General features: G+C 38.7%; 1 protein-coding gene across 1 annotated transcript in view; it reads left to right on the top strand.

The window, feature by feature from the left end:
* Positions 1 to 14,420, top strand: part of LOC307249294 (metabotropic glutamate receptor 4-like) — a gene marked incomplete at both ends in the record, with an annotated part of 121,238 nt that overhangs the window by 85,317 nt on the left and 21,501 nt on the right. Inside the window, 3 exons of the mRNA XM_080025942.1 lie at positions 4,572 to 4,707; positions 4,906 to 5,060; positions 5,380 to 5,520. Coding sequence (XP_079882068.1) covers positions 4,572 to 4,707; positions 4,906 to 5,060; positions 5,380 to 5,520 — 432 coding nt within the window. The remainder of the gene's footprint in view (positions 1 to 4,571; positions 4,708 to 4,905; positions 5,061 to 5,379; positions 5,521 to 14,420) is intronic.

Raw genomic sequence — 14,420 nt, 5'->3', positions numbered from 1 at the left:
TTGATTATAGATGGTGTAAGATACAATGAACATTTTCTTGTCATGCCAATCCCTCGACCCATTTTTGCTACAATGTTGTCAATGTGAACTGACCAGGACAGTGAATCAACAATGGTAAGACCTAAGAGTTTTATCGTGTTAACTTGTTGAATTGGTGTACTACCTATAACTAAATTTAACTGAGGTTTTTTTGCCAGCATATATCTTGAGCCAAACACAATAGATTTTGTCTTTTCAGTGTTGAGGGCCAGTTTGTTCTCATTGACCCAGTTAAACACATCATTTAATGAAACATTCAAGTTAGCTGTAAGCTCATTACACAGTGTCAGCACAGAAAACAGTGGTGTCATCAGCATACATTACAATATTGACATTCTTTGTGCACAGAGGCAAATCATTAGTAAATATGGAGAACAGTAATGGACCAAGGCAACTACCTTGTGGCACACCACATTGTATGACCTTTGAGTCAGAAAAACTGCCTTTAAAAAAATGTTTTCGTCCTGTAAGATAGTCCTCTACTCAGGCTATTGCTGTAGACGAAAAGCCATAGCTCTTAACTTTTCCAATTAGCAGCACATGGTCAATTAGATCGAATGCTGCACTAAAATTAAGCATAACTGACCCCACTAATTTCCTACTATCAATATTAGTCATCCAGTCGTCAGTCATTTCTGCAAGTGCAGTGCAGGTGGAATATCCTTCTCTATATGCATGTTGTGAGTCAGATGTTAATTTATTACTGGTGAAATAATCCTGAATTTGTTTAAAGACAATTTTTTCAATTAATTTGCTCAATTCTGGTAAAATACTTATAGGTCGACTATTGGGGCCATTAAAAGCACAATTCTTATCTTTTATAAGTGGAATGATTTTAGCTTCCTTCCAATGAGCTGGATGCACACCTTGGGTTAGACAGTTGTTAAACTGGATGGGTGTCGGCAGTTTGCTGTGTTGCTGCTCTAATTTGTTTACATGGTGCAGTAAATAAAGCAATAAAGAAGCCTGGGCGTTAGTCTCCATACATTATGGTGAATACAGTGTTAAGATAACCCCAGGATAGTCCTCCACTTTGGAACGAGATAGACTGCAAAGTAATAGTGTGGGGATGCATGCTTTTTACTTATAGTAACTAGGGGTGGGAAAAAAAATCAATTTTCCGATTAATATCGATTCTCTCTCGAACGATTCTGAATCGATTCAGAAAAGTTAATAATCGATTTTTTTTTATTTTTTTTACATTTTTTTTTTTATAATTTTTTTTTTTTTTGTAAATACTAATTCTTCCTGCGCCATTGCGCATGCACACCACACATGTGCGAGTTGTTTCCAAAGTGGCTTCAAAAGGGCTGAGAGCAGCAAACCCATGTGACCTGCACCGGCTTTATCTCTGTTTACGTTTTTGTATGAGAGCTGAATTCCAAGCCATACTTTTTGTACAATGTGTTGAAATGACATAGAAAATAATAGATAATAGAATAGAAATCCTATAGAAACATGATTTACGAGATTAGAAATAAAATAAAACTGAATCGGTTTAGTTTTTACATACTTCCATATTGTGTTGAAATGCAAGCTGCATTGATTATTGCACTGTTCATAGAAAGTCATATTTGTGACAAGAAAAGCTCTTTCTCTTAATACAATATTAGAGAAGGTAATTCATCTGTTGATTGTTTTTAATGATCATCACAAAAGTAGGAAGTGATTAGCAAACTCCGAGGAGCAAACTCAGATGTGCATATAAATATATTTTTGAAATTCACACATGGGTATGTACATAAAAAAAAATTGCATTGAGATGCATTGAAAATCGATTTTGAATCGAATCGTTGACCTCTGAATCGGAATCGAATCGAATCGTGAGGTGCCAAGAGATTCCCACCCCTAATAGTAACCCATTAATATAAGTAAACACCACAGAAAATGGCAGATAATAAAGCCTGTTCGAGTGAACTGGACAAGGAGGTCATCACACACAAATGGCTGAAGTGAGGACATTCTCACACAGCTGCATTCAAGGCACAACCCCCCTGCAGCATTCTACCATGAACTTAAAAGATGATGTGAAGCATCCAGACAGTTAAAGTGTGACTTTAGGCATGCTACACATCCCTTCTAGGACCAAACACAGGATGCACTTTCCGCTCAGAAATATGTCGCAAAGGTGTAGGAAAGGAAAGAAAACACACTTTGTTTTTAAACCCATGTTTTTTTTTAGAGAGCAGTATGTAATTTTTATCAGAACATGAGACCTAGTATAGTAGAGCTGCAGTAGATTCCACCAATCTACTATGACATACATTTCATGTTGATTGATAAACCATCTACAAATCCCTCTAACTTTGTTTCACCTATTTCCTCAAGTAAGATTGACCAAGCAGAGCTTTGCAAGCGAGACTGTTTTGCTACATACTTAGCTATCTTATAGCTACATCAACGAAAAATAACGACAGAAAATATAATATGGGGACCAGTAAGTTGACTTACATAAATGACAACTCTTTAACTTGTGAAAACATTTTCTGATGTTTGAAAAAAAAGTAGGCCTACTGCTCTTGACAAATTGCTATCACAGCTTTCTTTTTTACTGAAAATGTAATTGGAAGGACGGATACCCCATGCCACCGATTAGTCGGGCCAGACTATTGCAGCTCACCTTTTTCAAAACGTGCTCTCAATGCAGGATTGTTGCAGACTCTTTTAGCTGACAAAAATGTAAAACCTCTGCATGTCTGGGGTCTGGGTCAGAAATTCTGCCTGACCTTCTCAAACTTAACGACAAGTTCTGTGACAAGTGTGCACGAACGAGACGGTTTCATCCGACAAGGGGACTTTGTCTCAGACCTCAAAACTTTATTTTATAAAATTTTGTTCAGCTATTTTGCTGTGTTAGATAGGACATTGAGCTAGAAAGGAAACAGGGAAGAGAGGGGAATCACATGATTTAGGGTTTGAATTGAGCGTTGGCTTCTGCGACAAGGACTGGGTCTTGTGGTATAAACACTGTACTAGTAGAGCTACTGGGTTGCCCCGTCGGACATCAGCACTTTTATTAGACTGTTTATTCAGGATTCGCCCCCATCATTGAGCTGGACAGAGTGTACACCCACAGACGGACAGGATTCTAGAGATCACCACAGTTTTGCCCAATTATTTTTCTCTCACACACACAGACAAACACGCACGCACACCCACCCACCCTTAAACGCACGCATGCATGCAGGCACGCACATGCGCACACACACACACACACACACACACACACACACACACACACACACACACACATTACCAAGTCCCAAAATAAAAAGTAGAAGCCCTTTTGCTGTTATTATTATTATTATTATTATTATTATTATTATTATTATTATTATTATTATTATTATTATTATTATTATTATTATTATTATTATTATTATTATTATTATTATTATTATTATTCATTTTCTGTGTGCTCCTCATGCATCAGGTTGTTGAGTTTGCAGGTGGTGCATAAATACATGACTTTGCTGATGGAGCAGGAAGAGTATCCTAATTAACTTAAGATTTTAATGGTTCAATCATTTTCGGTGCGTCACCCCTGCTGTTTGTTTCCTCTGATTGCTTTTTTGAGAACAACTTGTCAGGCAGTTGTCAGTACACTCAATCTTTCGTGGGATGCTGTAAGTCAAAACAGACTTACTTTGGCAAAAAGTTTTTTACAATGTTAGACCTCCCTGATTCTAAACTGCTTTCCATTTACAGCTCTGAAAGGTAAATTATGATTTGGAATGACAGTGTACAGTGTGTACAAAGAAATGTCTTAGGTGTGTCCCCACTGTTGATGGATACTCCAGGATACTTCCCTCAGACAAACATGCCACACTCAGGCACATATCTCGGTAATAATGTTGACGAATCAATGCAAACATTGTCATGGCACAAAACAAATCAAACACCCCTTTATTGTTGTGGTGTTTTTTCAGTCTTTGTTTGTTTAGTGTATTAAAAGTGGATTTTCAGCCCTGCAGTTAAACCAATTTACTATATCCATAACAAATTTCGTTAAGATAACATCAGGAATCATAGGAAAAGTAATGTCACACACTGTTAATGAGTATCTTTCGAAATGGAGGTGTCTACCACATCCATATAGAAACGTACAGAAATGCATATGGCCCTGTTCATAAGAGCATGACGACTGCTGACTAATCTAATGGGAAATCCCCATACTGTAGATGATGAAAAAGTCTTATCTTATTAAAAAAAAAAATCTCTAAGACTGCCAGGGTGTTTCTTTCAGAAGCCAATTATCCTTCTGCTGGTCAATGGCTCTTCAGGGAAATAAAGCATTTTCCCCATCTTAGTTAAAGTTTTCTTAGCATTTCCTTATAAACTGATGAAGTAGCCACAACACCCTCAATTTCATTACTTCACCCATGATCGTTTTTTTTTTTTCAGTTCACTCAACAAATAATACCATTTCTGATGTTACATGTACTCTTTGTTCCTTTTCGGGTGAACGTATTGTTCTACAACAGTTTCAAGTTGTCATATTAACAAATATAAACGTGTGTGTGTGTGTTTAGGTGGTGTGTGCATATCCCAGTCGGTCAAGATTCCCCGGGAGGCCAAGCAGGGAGAGTTTGACAAGGTCATCCGGCGACTCAGAGAAAACCCCAACGCAAGAGTCGTCATCATATTTGCCAATGAAGATGACATCAGGTAAGGCAGGGTAATAGCTAGCACTGCTGTTGAAGATTAGAAAAGCACGACCGCAGCAAACAGGACTGACACATGTTAGAACACAACCGTCACAGTACGGCTCTGCCAGACTACTGTGTAATGAATCGCAAAACAAAATCAAAGCTGGTCTGGATGCTGACCTTATCCTTGGCAACATCTGTTTCCACACCTTTGCAGGCGGCTACTCCATGCAGCTAAAAAGGCCAACCAGACAGGTCATTTCATCTGGGTGGGTTCGGACAGCTGGGGCTCAAAGATCTCTCCGGTTGTGCAGCAGGAGGAGATGGCAGAGGGAGCAGTCACTATCCTGCCCAAGCGACAGCCCATCAGAGGTACAGGGAGGAGCATTGTGCATGGATTTGCTCTCCATGTATAATAAAACAATTTCAGTGACATATTCTCTCATGTGATGCAGTGCTCTATCTGTGTGCAGTGGAATAAAAGCACATTTGTAATGCTCAACCATTACTCACTTGATCATCAAAGCTCTATGGACTAAAGTTCAATAAAGCAAAGTAAAGTAGATCTCTGCAATATTCAATCAATTATATTGTTGAACACATCAGAGCTCCGGCTCACACATTGCTTCTACACTGCTATTTAAACTGACACTGACTGTGTCAATGACAATGAACCCATTTGTCTGTCTAGGTTTTGATAAGTACTTCATCAGCCGAACGCTGGAGAACAATAGAAGGAATATCTGGTTCGCTGAATTCTGGGAGAACAATTTCAACTGCAAACTCAGCCGTCACGCCGTGAAGAAAGGGTCCGGGCTCAAAAAGTGCACAAGTAAGATATTATCCTGCTGGATAACAGGATAATATATTATTCAAACGTTTAACACACTTGAAAACATTCTTCAGATGGTGACACATTTGGCTCATGGGGAAAGTGTTTTGGCAGCATTGCTCACCTTTGAAAAGTGGAACAGCTATACATTCAATATTGAAAATCACAGTTAATTTCAGTGCTGCACTATGTTTCTGCTGAGTCTTGTGTGTTTACTCACATGGCTATAACAAGTGAATGGCTTAGCCAGGCTGAATGGTTAAAGCTTCAGGCTCGGTGCCATACGTTACACAGCTGTGGATGGAACATTCTGACTTGAGGCGGAAAAACACTGCACATTTTATGAAGATTTACACAATAATTAAGCAATAAAACATATATTTAGGGATTAAGGTTTAACAAGTGTCATCTGTTCCCTAAGATAACTTTTCATTCTACTAGAATTTACTGAAATACTGTAAATTACTGTTTGCTGCACTAATAATAGTCAATAGGATATTGAACATAATAAGGGCAACCATTGGAGTATCAGGGTGAGGGGTATTTGGTTATTATATGAGTGGCATAATATACAATGTCTATATTTAGAAATAGGTTAAAAAAGAAACGAAGGGAAATTCAGTGGAAATGGTTATATAATAAAAATACCTAATAACACATTTGCTAACATATGCTTTTGATGAGATTGAGATTATTGACAGTGTTTCAGTACAAAGTTTACAGTATGTGTCACCCAGTTAGCAAGAATATAATGCAAAAAGTTGCCCAAAAAATGCCCTCATCCTCTTGTGTCTGTAAAGAGTATCCAAAGTTTAATCTAGGGTAAAACCTGAAAGTTATACTAAAAAAGGGTACCAGCACAGAATAGACGCTCCCAAAAAGTAATATTTTTAAGTGCAATGTTTAAAAATAAGGGTAATATTTAACATGAGGGTTAATATGGGGGATTTTTATTTTGAATATTGCAGAATGAAAACTATAACTTTCCAGTTTAAATACTTCATAGTGTACAGTATCATCATCGCAACATGATATAAGGTGTGTACAAAAAAATATTAGAATACAAAAGGGCGCCAGCACACTGAATGGAAGCTCTCAAAAATACAATTTATTGTGCTTGAGTATAAGTGTGTGTTTAATCAGGTGAAGGCACAGCACAGTCTAGCACAGTGAGTAACTAATGCCTATTAGTGCAGCAAAATGAATGTAGCTGAGTCATGTGCTACACAGAAATATTTAGTAAAAAAGAAAGTTACATTAAGTAGTTGGAGATGGATTGTGGGGCCGACGTACACAGGAAGAAGAAGCTGGGAGACTCAAATGGATCAGTACAACATCACAGAACACAGAGTATGAAAATCACTCCGGCTCAAATTCATACTAAGGGAAATTTTGAGACTCAAGTCCGACTGAATAATGTGTCTCTAGGCAGAAACCACACATATTCCAGGAGTAATGACCTTCTTATTTTGCGGTGACAATGCTAATCAGTTAGCCACCACACCACACTGCCCTGGAGCCAGGTGTGTGTTAAGGCCGACTACGCAAAAAATGGAGTCGGCCGTTTCAGGAAGCTCCAGTCTTCCCGTCGCGGCCAAAGAACACACCGAGACGACTGTTTATTTTCCGTACGCTCGCGGGACGTAATGTCTCCACAACAGCAGGCGGCGCTAATCTGTATTGTGGCCCGAAAAAATACGAAAGCCGGAAATGATTGGACATCTCTCTAGAGCATAAACATAGATAGAAATACGTATTTATATTTATGGACCATAAGAGCACAATTTTTAGCAGAGAGTGTCGAGCATGGTGTCGAGCAGTCAACAAGGGTTGATGCATGTGAGTACTCTCAAAACGAAACGAACAAACACATTAAAACGATGGCTAGCTGTTGTTAGCTGTTTGTGCTACCCGCCTCACTTCCGGGCTTCACTGATTCGCTAGCCCTCCACCAATCAAATTGCTCCAAATGAAAGACGGTCGGCCGCCGATTGAACAAGTTCAATCGGCGGCCGACAGGCTCAAAACAAGCCCGACGACCTCTACGTCGGCCGACGTCACGGCACACACCAAACAGATTCGTCTTTTTTTTTGACGACGGCGATTATCGGGCTGGTGTGTCCTGGCCTTTAGTGTACATTGTCTCCCAATGATGCATGCCTCAGTAATGGCTGTGCAGCATGACCGAGTGACCATCATTTGACTCTTGTTGTAATAGACCACTAATTTTTCAATCAAGGAAAATGTATTGCATCACTTAATTAAATAGCATTCAACATGAAGAAACTATTACAATGCTCCCCCATACTGTGCAAAGGCTGATCAGATGATGTGTGAGCGCCAGACAAACATGGTCCTTAATGGGTATGGGAACATCTATTTATATAGAAATGTGAAAGTTAAAGTCAAGTATGTTTGAAGTCTGTAATGAGGTCCAATGATATGAGTGAAGGGTACCAGTGTAGTGACTCAAAAATCTGTAGAAATGTGTTGCTTATTCATTTATAGAATAATGATTTAACCAAGGAAGGTCTTGGCAAAACTATAAACAACTAAGATAGTGCAGACTATGCACTGGAGAGCGAAACTGCAGCTTTTACTCAAGAGGCGGGCTGTAAAATCAACAGCTGGCATTGTCTTCACAGGCAGTACGTCCCAACATCGAGCACAAGGGAGAAAACAAAGGGTTATGTGCAGGGTAAAAGATCATTCTGAAAGATGAGTAGTTCTCAAGATTGATAGGAGTGACCCTTTATTACCTGCCAACGGGAGTGCTCGGGAAAACACGAGCAACCACCTAGGGAGCTCCAGGTATTGTTATGTATTCTTCTTGATCTTTTTGGTTTTGAATCTCAAAGGGATTTTCTGAAATTATCCATTGAGGCATAATATAAGTATCTACTGTATGAGAAGACAACAGTGAAGTGAACAAAACAACAACAACAACAGTATTTAGTAGTATTTCATGATTTACAGTGACATTTGACAATAAACCTCCCACTTCCGGTTTTAGGAATCAGGGTGGTTATATTCTCTATTGTTCTTACTTACTTCTTAATTTTAACAAATCCCATGAGAATACCACATTAATTGGTCATCATTTTCCATACATAGTCTTGGAATAACTTCATCTTTAAATCTATCCTTGAATTGCTGCCAACATATGTATCCATTTACATGTCACACAAGCACTGCAGTCATAGCCTACGCTCCCAGGCATTTATAACCTTTAATATTCCATCAGTTTTTACAGACTTTGGTGAAAAAGATTTTCTCTTTTTCTCCCCCTTCAACCTGGAACACGCTGCAGCAGGATCTGGAAGCTGTCCAGCTTGATCCCACCACAGGATTTTAACCCTATTTTAAGGGCACGGGAAACATGTTAAAACTTAATCTTGTTTTTAGTATACATTATTAAGTATTTTTTTTAATTTGGCACTTTAATTTTTATTGTATGTACTATTGGTAAATCTTTGTGTCTGCTGGAACTAATAGTGTTGTCTGGTTGTACTGTCCCAAACAGGTTTCTCTTAAGAAGGAGACCTATCTACCAAAACTGAAACTCCAAAAAGGAGAAATGAAGCCATGATGTTGAATGCAAAGATTTTAAGACATTCATTACCTACATTTTAAGAAATCAAGCAAACAGTTGACATAGTTCTCACTGTACTGTAAGACATGTACAAAACCAGTCAAATTTAAAGTGATAGTAAATGATCCTTATGTACTTTACAAAATGTATCCCTTGGTACAGAGACATGGTAAAGACTCTCACTAAAGTGAATTTGGTAAAGGTACCCGTCAGTGGCTTGCCATTGCATTACAGACAATTTAGTGTTAAACTTCACAATCAGCTCTGCGTCACGAGGAGAGAATGTCTCACAATATTTGTTTGAGGTTAAACTGTGACACTCCTGGGGCTTCTCCACTGGTGGAGAGTGCCGCTGAGTCTCTGAGGTAGATGTGAGAGAACCACATGGGGTACACTGCAGAATTATCTGTGTCCTGAGAGGGTTAGACTCCTCAGTGTGATCAAAGGATAAGAAGGGCATGAGTGACTGGGGGGGAAAAAGAGACATGTCTTTTATCTGTGAATGAAGGACATGTAAAACTGATATTGATTAATGTGGAAAGGAGAGGCAGGACAGAGCATGGGGTCTGTGTCATAGGCTTCTCATCTCTCTGCTGTATATGATGTGGGGGCGCAGCAGGAGACACAGCGATGCAATCTATTTTTAAACTGATTATTCTGCTTATATCATGTATAGCATGGGTTTGAGGGTTTTGAAATATTTATTTTTGACCAGTGTGATTCAGATTGAAATAGTTATTTTTTAATTTTTTTATCATTAAATAAATTCCAGGTATGCATTGGTTGTCTGCATAGTAAGCATAATCAACTTTGCTAACAGGCGAACAAGCACTGAATCTATAGAGACTCTGGCTCATTAACGAAATCCGACGAGCCCATAAGCTGTCTCTTCAGTATGTTTTGGCATACAGGCAGCAGTGCTACTTGTTAGGGAGTTCTAAAGGGCAGCAGGTTTGTATGAGAGTTGGTATCAGCAGCAGTTGAGTCGAGTGGCATATACTGTCTATGGGTTTGTACTGAATGGTCCTAATAGCAGAAACCACGGTAAACCCAGATGGAGAGACATGATTTCATTCAGTAAACGCAAGCATTGCTTAAAGTGAGCTTCACTTTGTCAAACTTCAAGTTTGTATCACTATTAAAGGCTGCGATGCCTCAATTTGGATGGATGGCAGTTAGTTTGGTGACATATAAAGACAGGAGTTTTTAGTCAGTATCCGACTTTAAAGTGTGAGCATAGGGCATTTCCTGGAGGCAGTATGTACCGTACCAGTCCCGACCCCGTAGGTGTATGGACATTCCCTCTATGACTAACTGCTGTCTAATGTGAATCCATCCTTTAGGTGTGGATACAAGCTTACGCTCTGGACTGAAGCCAGTTCCACACATTAAAACCCCACTGAATGGTGGGTCATTGAAATGCAGAGAACATAAATCAGACAACAATGAAGTTTTTATTTTGTACTTTGGCCAGCCCGAACAATTGCTGTTAAAGCTAGGCCTCTCATGATGATGGACCTATAGTTGATGATTAATCGTCATTTAAATAATTGCTTTTTGACAATTTAATTGTCTTTTCCTGTTCATTTTATGCCATTATTATAATCTATAACCCTTTGACCGCTACCTTTTTGCTGCAAATCTGCCAATCTGCCTCAAAGCTATTGGACTCCTTTGTTAAGGCCTTAATCCATGTTGTTAATTTAAATGGCTGCTCATAGAAACTATGTAGTTGTCGACAAGGAATGGGCTATTAACCTTCAAATAGTTTATGCTAGTGTGCGATCGGAAACATTTCATTTCTTGCATCACATAACATACATTTATTCTAAATTATTTATGTCGTCCTGTCTAATTTCACACAAAACTGGTTAAAGAATTCATGTTGAAGGATGACTGATTAAATTTTTTTGCAAAAGTGAAACAACGTTTCAATGTTTCCATCTAAGCACTTTAATTATGAATACTTCCAAAATATTGATGAAAAGGTTTCACACTTGATTGAGATTTATTTTTCCTCAAATAGTCGACAGGTGTAGTTACAACTCAACTATACAAATAATCAGTTGGGGACTTATGTATTGGGTTTTTGTATTAAACAAAACGTCTCATTAATGAATCACTTGGTCGATTGACAGCACGTTTGATAATTGATTATTCCTTTGTAACTAATCAAGAAAAAAGCCAAACATTTGTTGATTCCAATTTATCAAATGTGACCATTTTCTGATTTTAAATCTTTGTAAATTCTTTAGATTTTGCTGGAGGCAAGCATTTTAAAGACATTGTCTTGGGTTCTATGCAATTATGATGGACATAAAACAAATTTGTTATGTTATGTTCTAAATAATTAGATTATTGAAAAACTATTTTGCAGATGAATCAATAATGAAAATGATATGTTCATTCCAGCCATAAGATATACAGTTAGATATTAAAATGAATTATCCAAATTATGAAATGAAATAAAATAGTAGCACATACAGTGGCAGTGTCAGATTAATTTAAGAGGCCGTCCAACAAGCTTGGCAGGAAACGACTGGATGGCCCGTGGCCAGTCAAAAGCTGAAAAAATGTCAAAGGTCTGAGCCCACACACACTGTCAAAAAATGTCTTGTGTGACACCTCAGAGCGGAAGACACCCACACTTTGCTTCTGCTTTGCGTAATCTGAATGGATTTCGTCAAGCAAAACGTCAGCTTGGAAAAATGTGTGTGAGAGAGCCAAAATGCCAATGAGGACAGAGCGAGAGAAAGAGACTGGCGCAGGGGGATGGTCTTACAGAGAAGAGACAATACAAAGTTAGTGTGGGTGGCCAACCAAGCAAGCAAGAGAAATGCCACTCTCACACCCATTCTGGCTTGCAGGATTCCCCATGGCATAAGCATGTCGGCCAAACTGTGACAATCTCTGTCCAATCAACGTCCTGTGGCCCTTAATTACTGAGCCGTAACCTCCAACAATAATTCATGCATTTCAAAAACTCATGAGATTATCAGGGACATTACAGCGCCTCTGGTCTGCAGTGTGGAGCTGGAGTTATAATAAATGAAAGACAGCAAAGCAACCCCTCAGCTGCTTTTAGGGACTTTTACTCTTACATTGAAGTAACTGTTAAAACATATTTGAAACTTGAGAGAACAAAGAAATGTTGCATAATAAATGACTGTTCTGTCACAAAATGTTGGTCCAGCACAGTAAAGGAAGCCACATATAATTAATGTTTTGGGGTTTAATGCTGATCTACCTTCAGCCTAGTACACGACTGTACCATCAAACTGACAGTTTGCTGCATGGTTTGTTCCCTACTGCTAAAAACAACCAACATGGATTTAATACTATAACTATGATAAGTCAAATTGGGTTGCCACACTGTTATTGATTGGAAAACCCCTAATGCAAATTGAATGATTCATTCAAGGTTGTGGGTTAAAAAATGGTCAAAATGAATCAGTAATTAAGGGTTTTTACGGTTGATTCTGTAATGGGATGCCTTTCTGTGACAGACTACTTTTCCGAAATGTGACATGTGTCGTTTAGGTAGTCTAAACTGCAGCCAGTAGATAGAAAGTGTTACTCTGCAGCACATGTACAGATTGCATGTTAGATTAATAGTGACCCCGACATCAATAGTAAATGGATGATTGTGTTTGTTTGTGCTATTCTAGTTCTGCAACTTATAATTGGCCATGTCTTCGAATCATTTCATGGTAGAAATTATGAATATTTCTCGTAAAGGGAGAACAATCATAAACATTTCATCATTAACAAAATATTTTGAGATGAACAACCTCTGATTAAGACACTTTCATTACTTCCACAATGGGAAAATATTACATCCATTTATATATTATATAAATATAAAACAAGGTTTTTCAATTATATTCTCCTTACTCTGTATGCTGTAGATAAATGTCTTATATTGTGTTCTATACAATGATGGTACAAATGTATTTGATACTTGCTATGAAACAGCCGAATTCCAGAATATCCTTATTTTTTTTTAAATGTCTGCAGCAGGTGCCACACTGGGTGCATATTAACTTGCAAAGCTTAATTTCATTCTATTTGGCAGGTATATGAATAAATGCAGGTCGGCCATTAGCGCGTAATTAGTCCATTGTTAATCTAAATTGAACAAACCTGCTTTTCATAATCTCTTTTCCACACAGCAGAATTGCATTGAGACAGCTTTAGGATTTGAGGTTGGTGAGGAGAAAGGAGAAGTCAGGATTGGCATGTTGTATCTCCTTCCCAGACTCCACCTCATCATAGCGATTAACAATCACAAAAAAGCATGTAACAACCTGGGTCAGGATTAATAAACTCCCATCACAAGTTATTACATTGAGCCTATGAGCGGATTATCCCTGTCTTGTGAATGTCTCAATTTCCTGCTTCCCTGATTCCTCACTGTATTGGTATCCAAATAAATCCAGGCGAAAAAAGACTTAATTCACAGTTGTTCATTCACTGCAGCAGGTCAGGATTCAATGATTCGATCACATCGGAACATTTATCAGTTGCTAACGGAAAATGGCATATGGGTAATAGTGAATGGCACAGGCATGTAGGTCCAAGACCTAATGTGTACAAAAACACTCAGGGGGAAATCCATGTATTCCTGCTTGACGACAAGAAAGAGTTTTAGTTTTTAACTAATGAGATTTCCCTGAGGGGAAAACCTTGCACTCCTGATATTGGAATTGATTTAGTCCTCTACAGAAATCCAGATATTTAGCTTCTAGCTAATTGCAGGAAGCTAGGCCCATTTAGTGTAGAAAGAAAAAAACTTGCTAAAGAGCAATGGATTTTCTTCTATGCCTTGTGGCAGGGGCGTTGCACCAAATTCTGGGACCCTATACAGGAAGTCCTGATGGGCCCCCTGAGAGGCGGTCTTACAATACAAACATGTAAAAGCTATGTTTGTCTATAGTCCGAAACGTATGAGTGACTGGTCCCTCTCTGAGCCAGATAACAACACAATGTTTCTATTGATGAATGAGCAAATCATTACGCATACATGAACACAACCCCTTGTCTAATGACTTTTAATAACCAAACACACATACAGTGTTTCTTACAGGAATTTGGGAGACTGTGTCGGGGACCCTGGACCTTCTAGGGCAGGGGTGGCCAACCAGTCAGAGACAAAGAGCCACATTTTTTACTGTGTAACTGCAAAGAGCCACATCGTACACACGGGTACACACAGTGGCGATTCCAGGAAATTTTGACTGGGGGTGGCCAAGGTGGGCCACAGAGTTAGAGTGGGGTGGCCATCGCACCCCTGAATGAATAGCATGTG

Source organism: Ammodytes marinus, assembly GCF_949987685.1.
Source record: "Ammodytes marinus genome assembly, chromosome: 4".
NCBI classification, from domain to species: Eukaryota; Metazoa; Chordata; class Actinopteri; order Uranoscopiformes; family Ammodytidae; genus Ammodytes; species Ammodytes marinus.
This window is presented reverse-complemented; position numbering and strand designations above follow the sequence as displayed.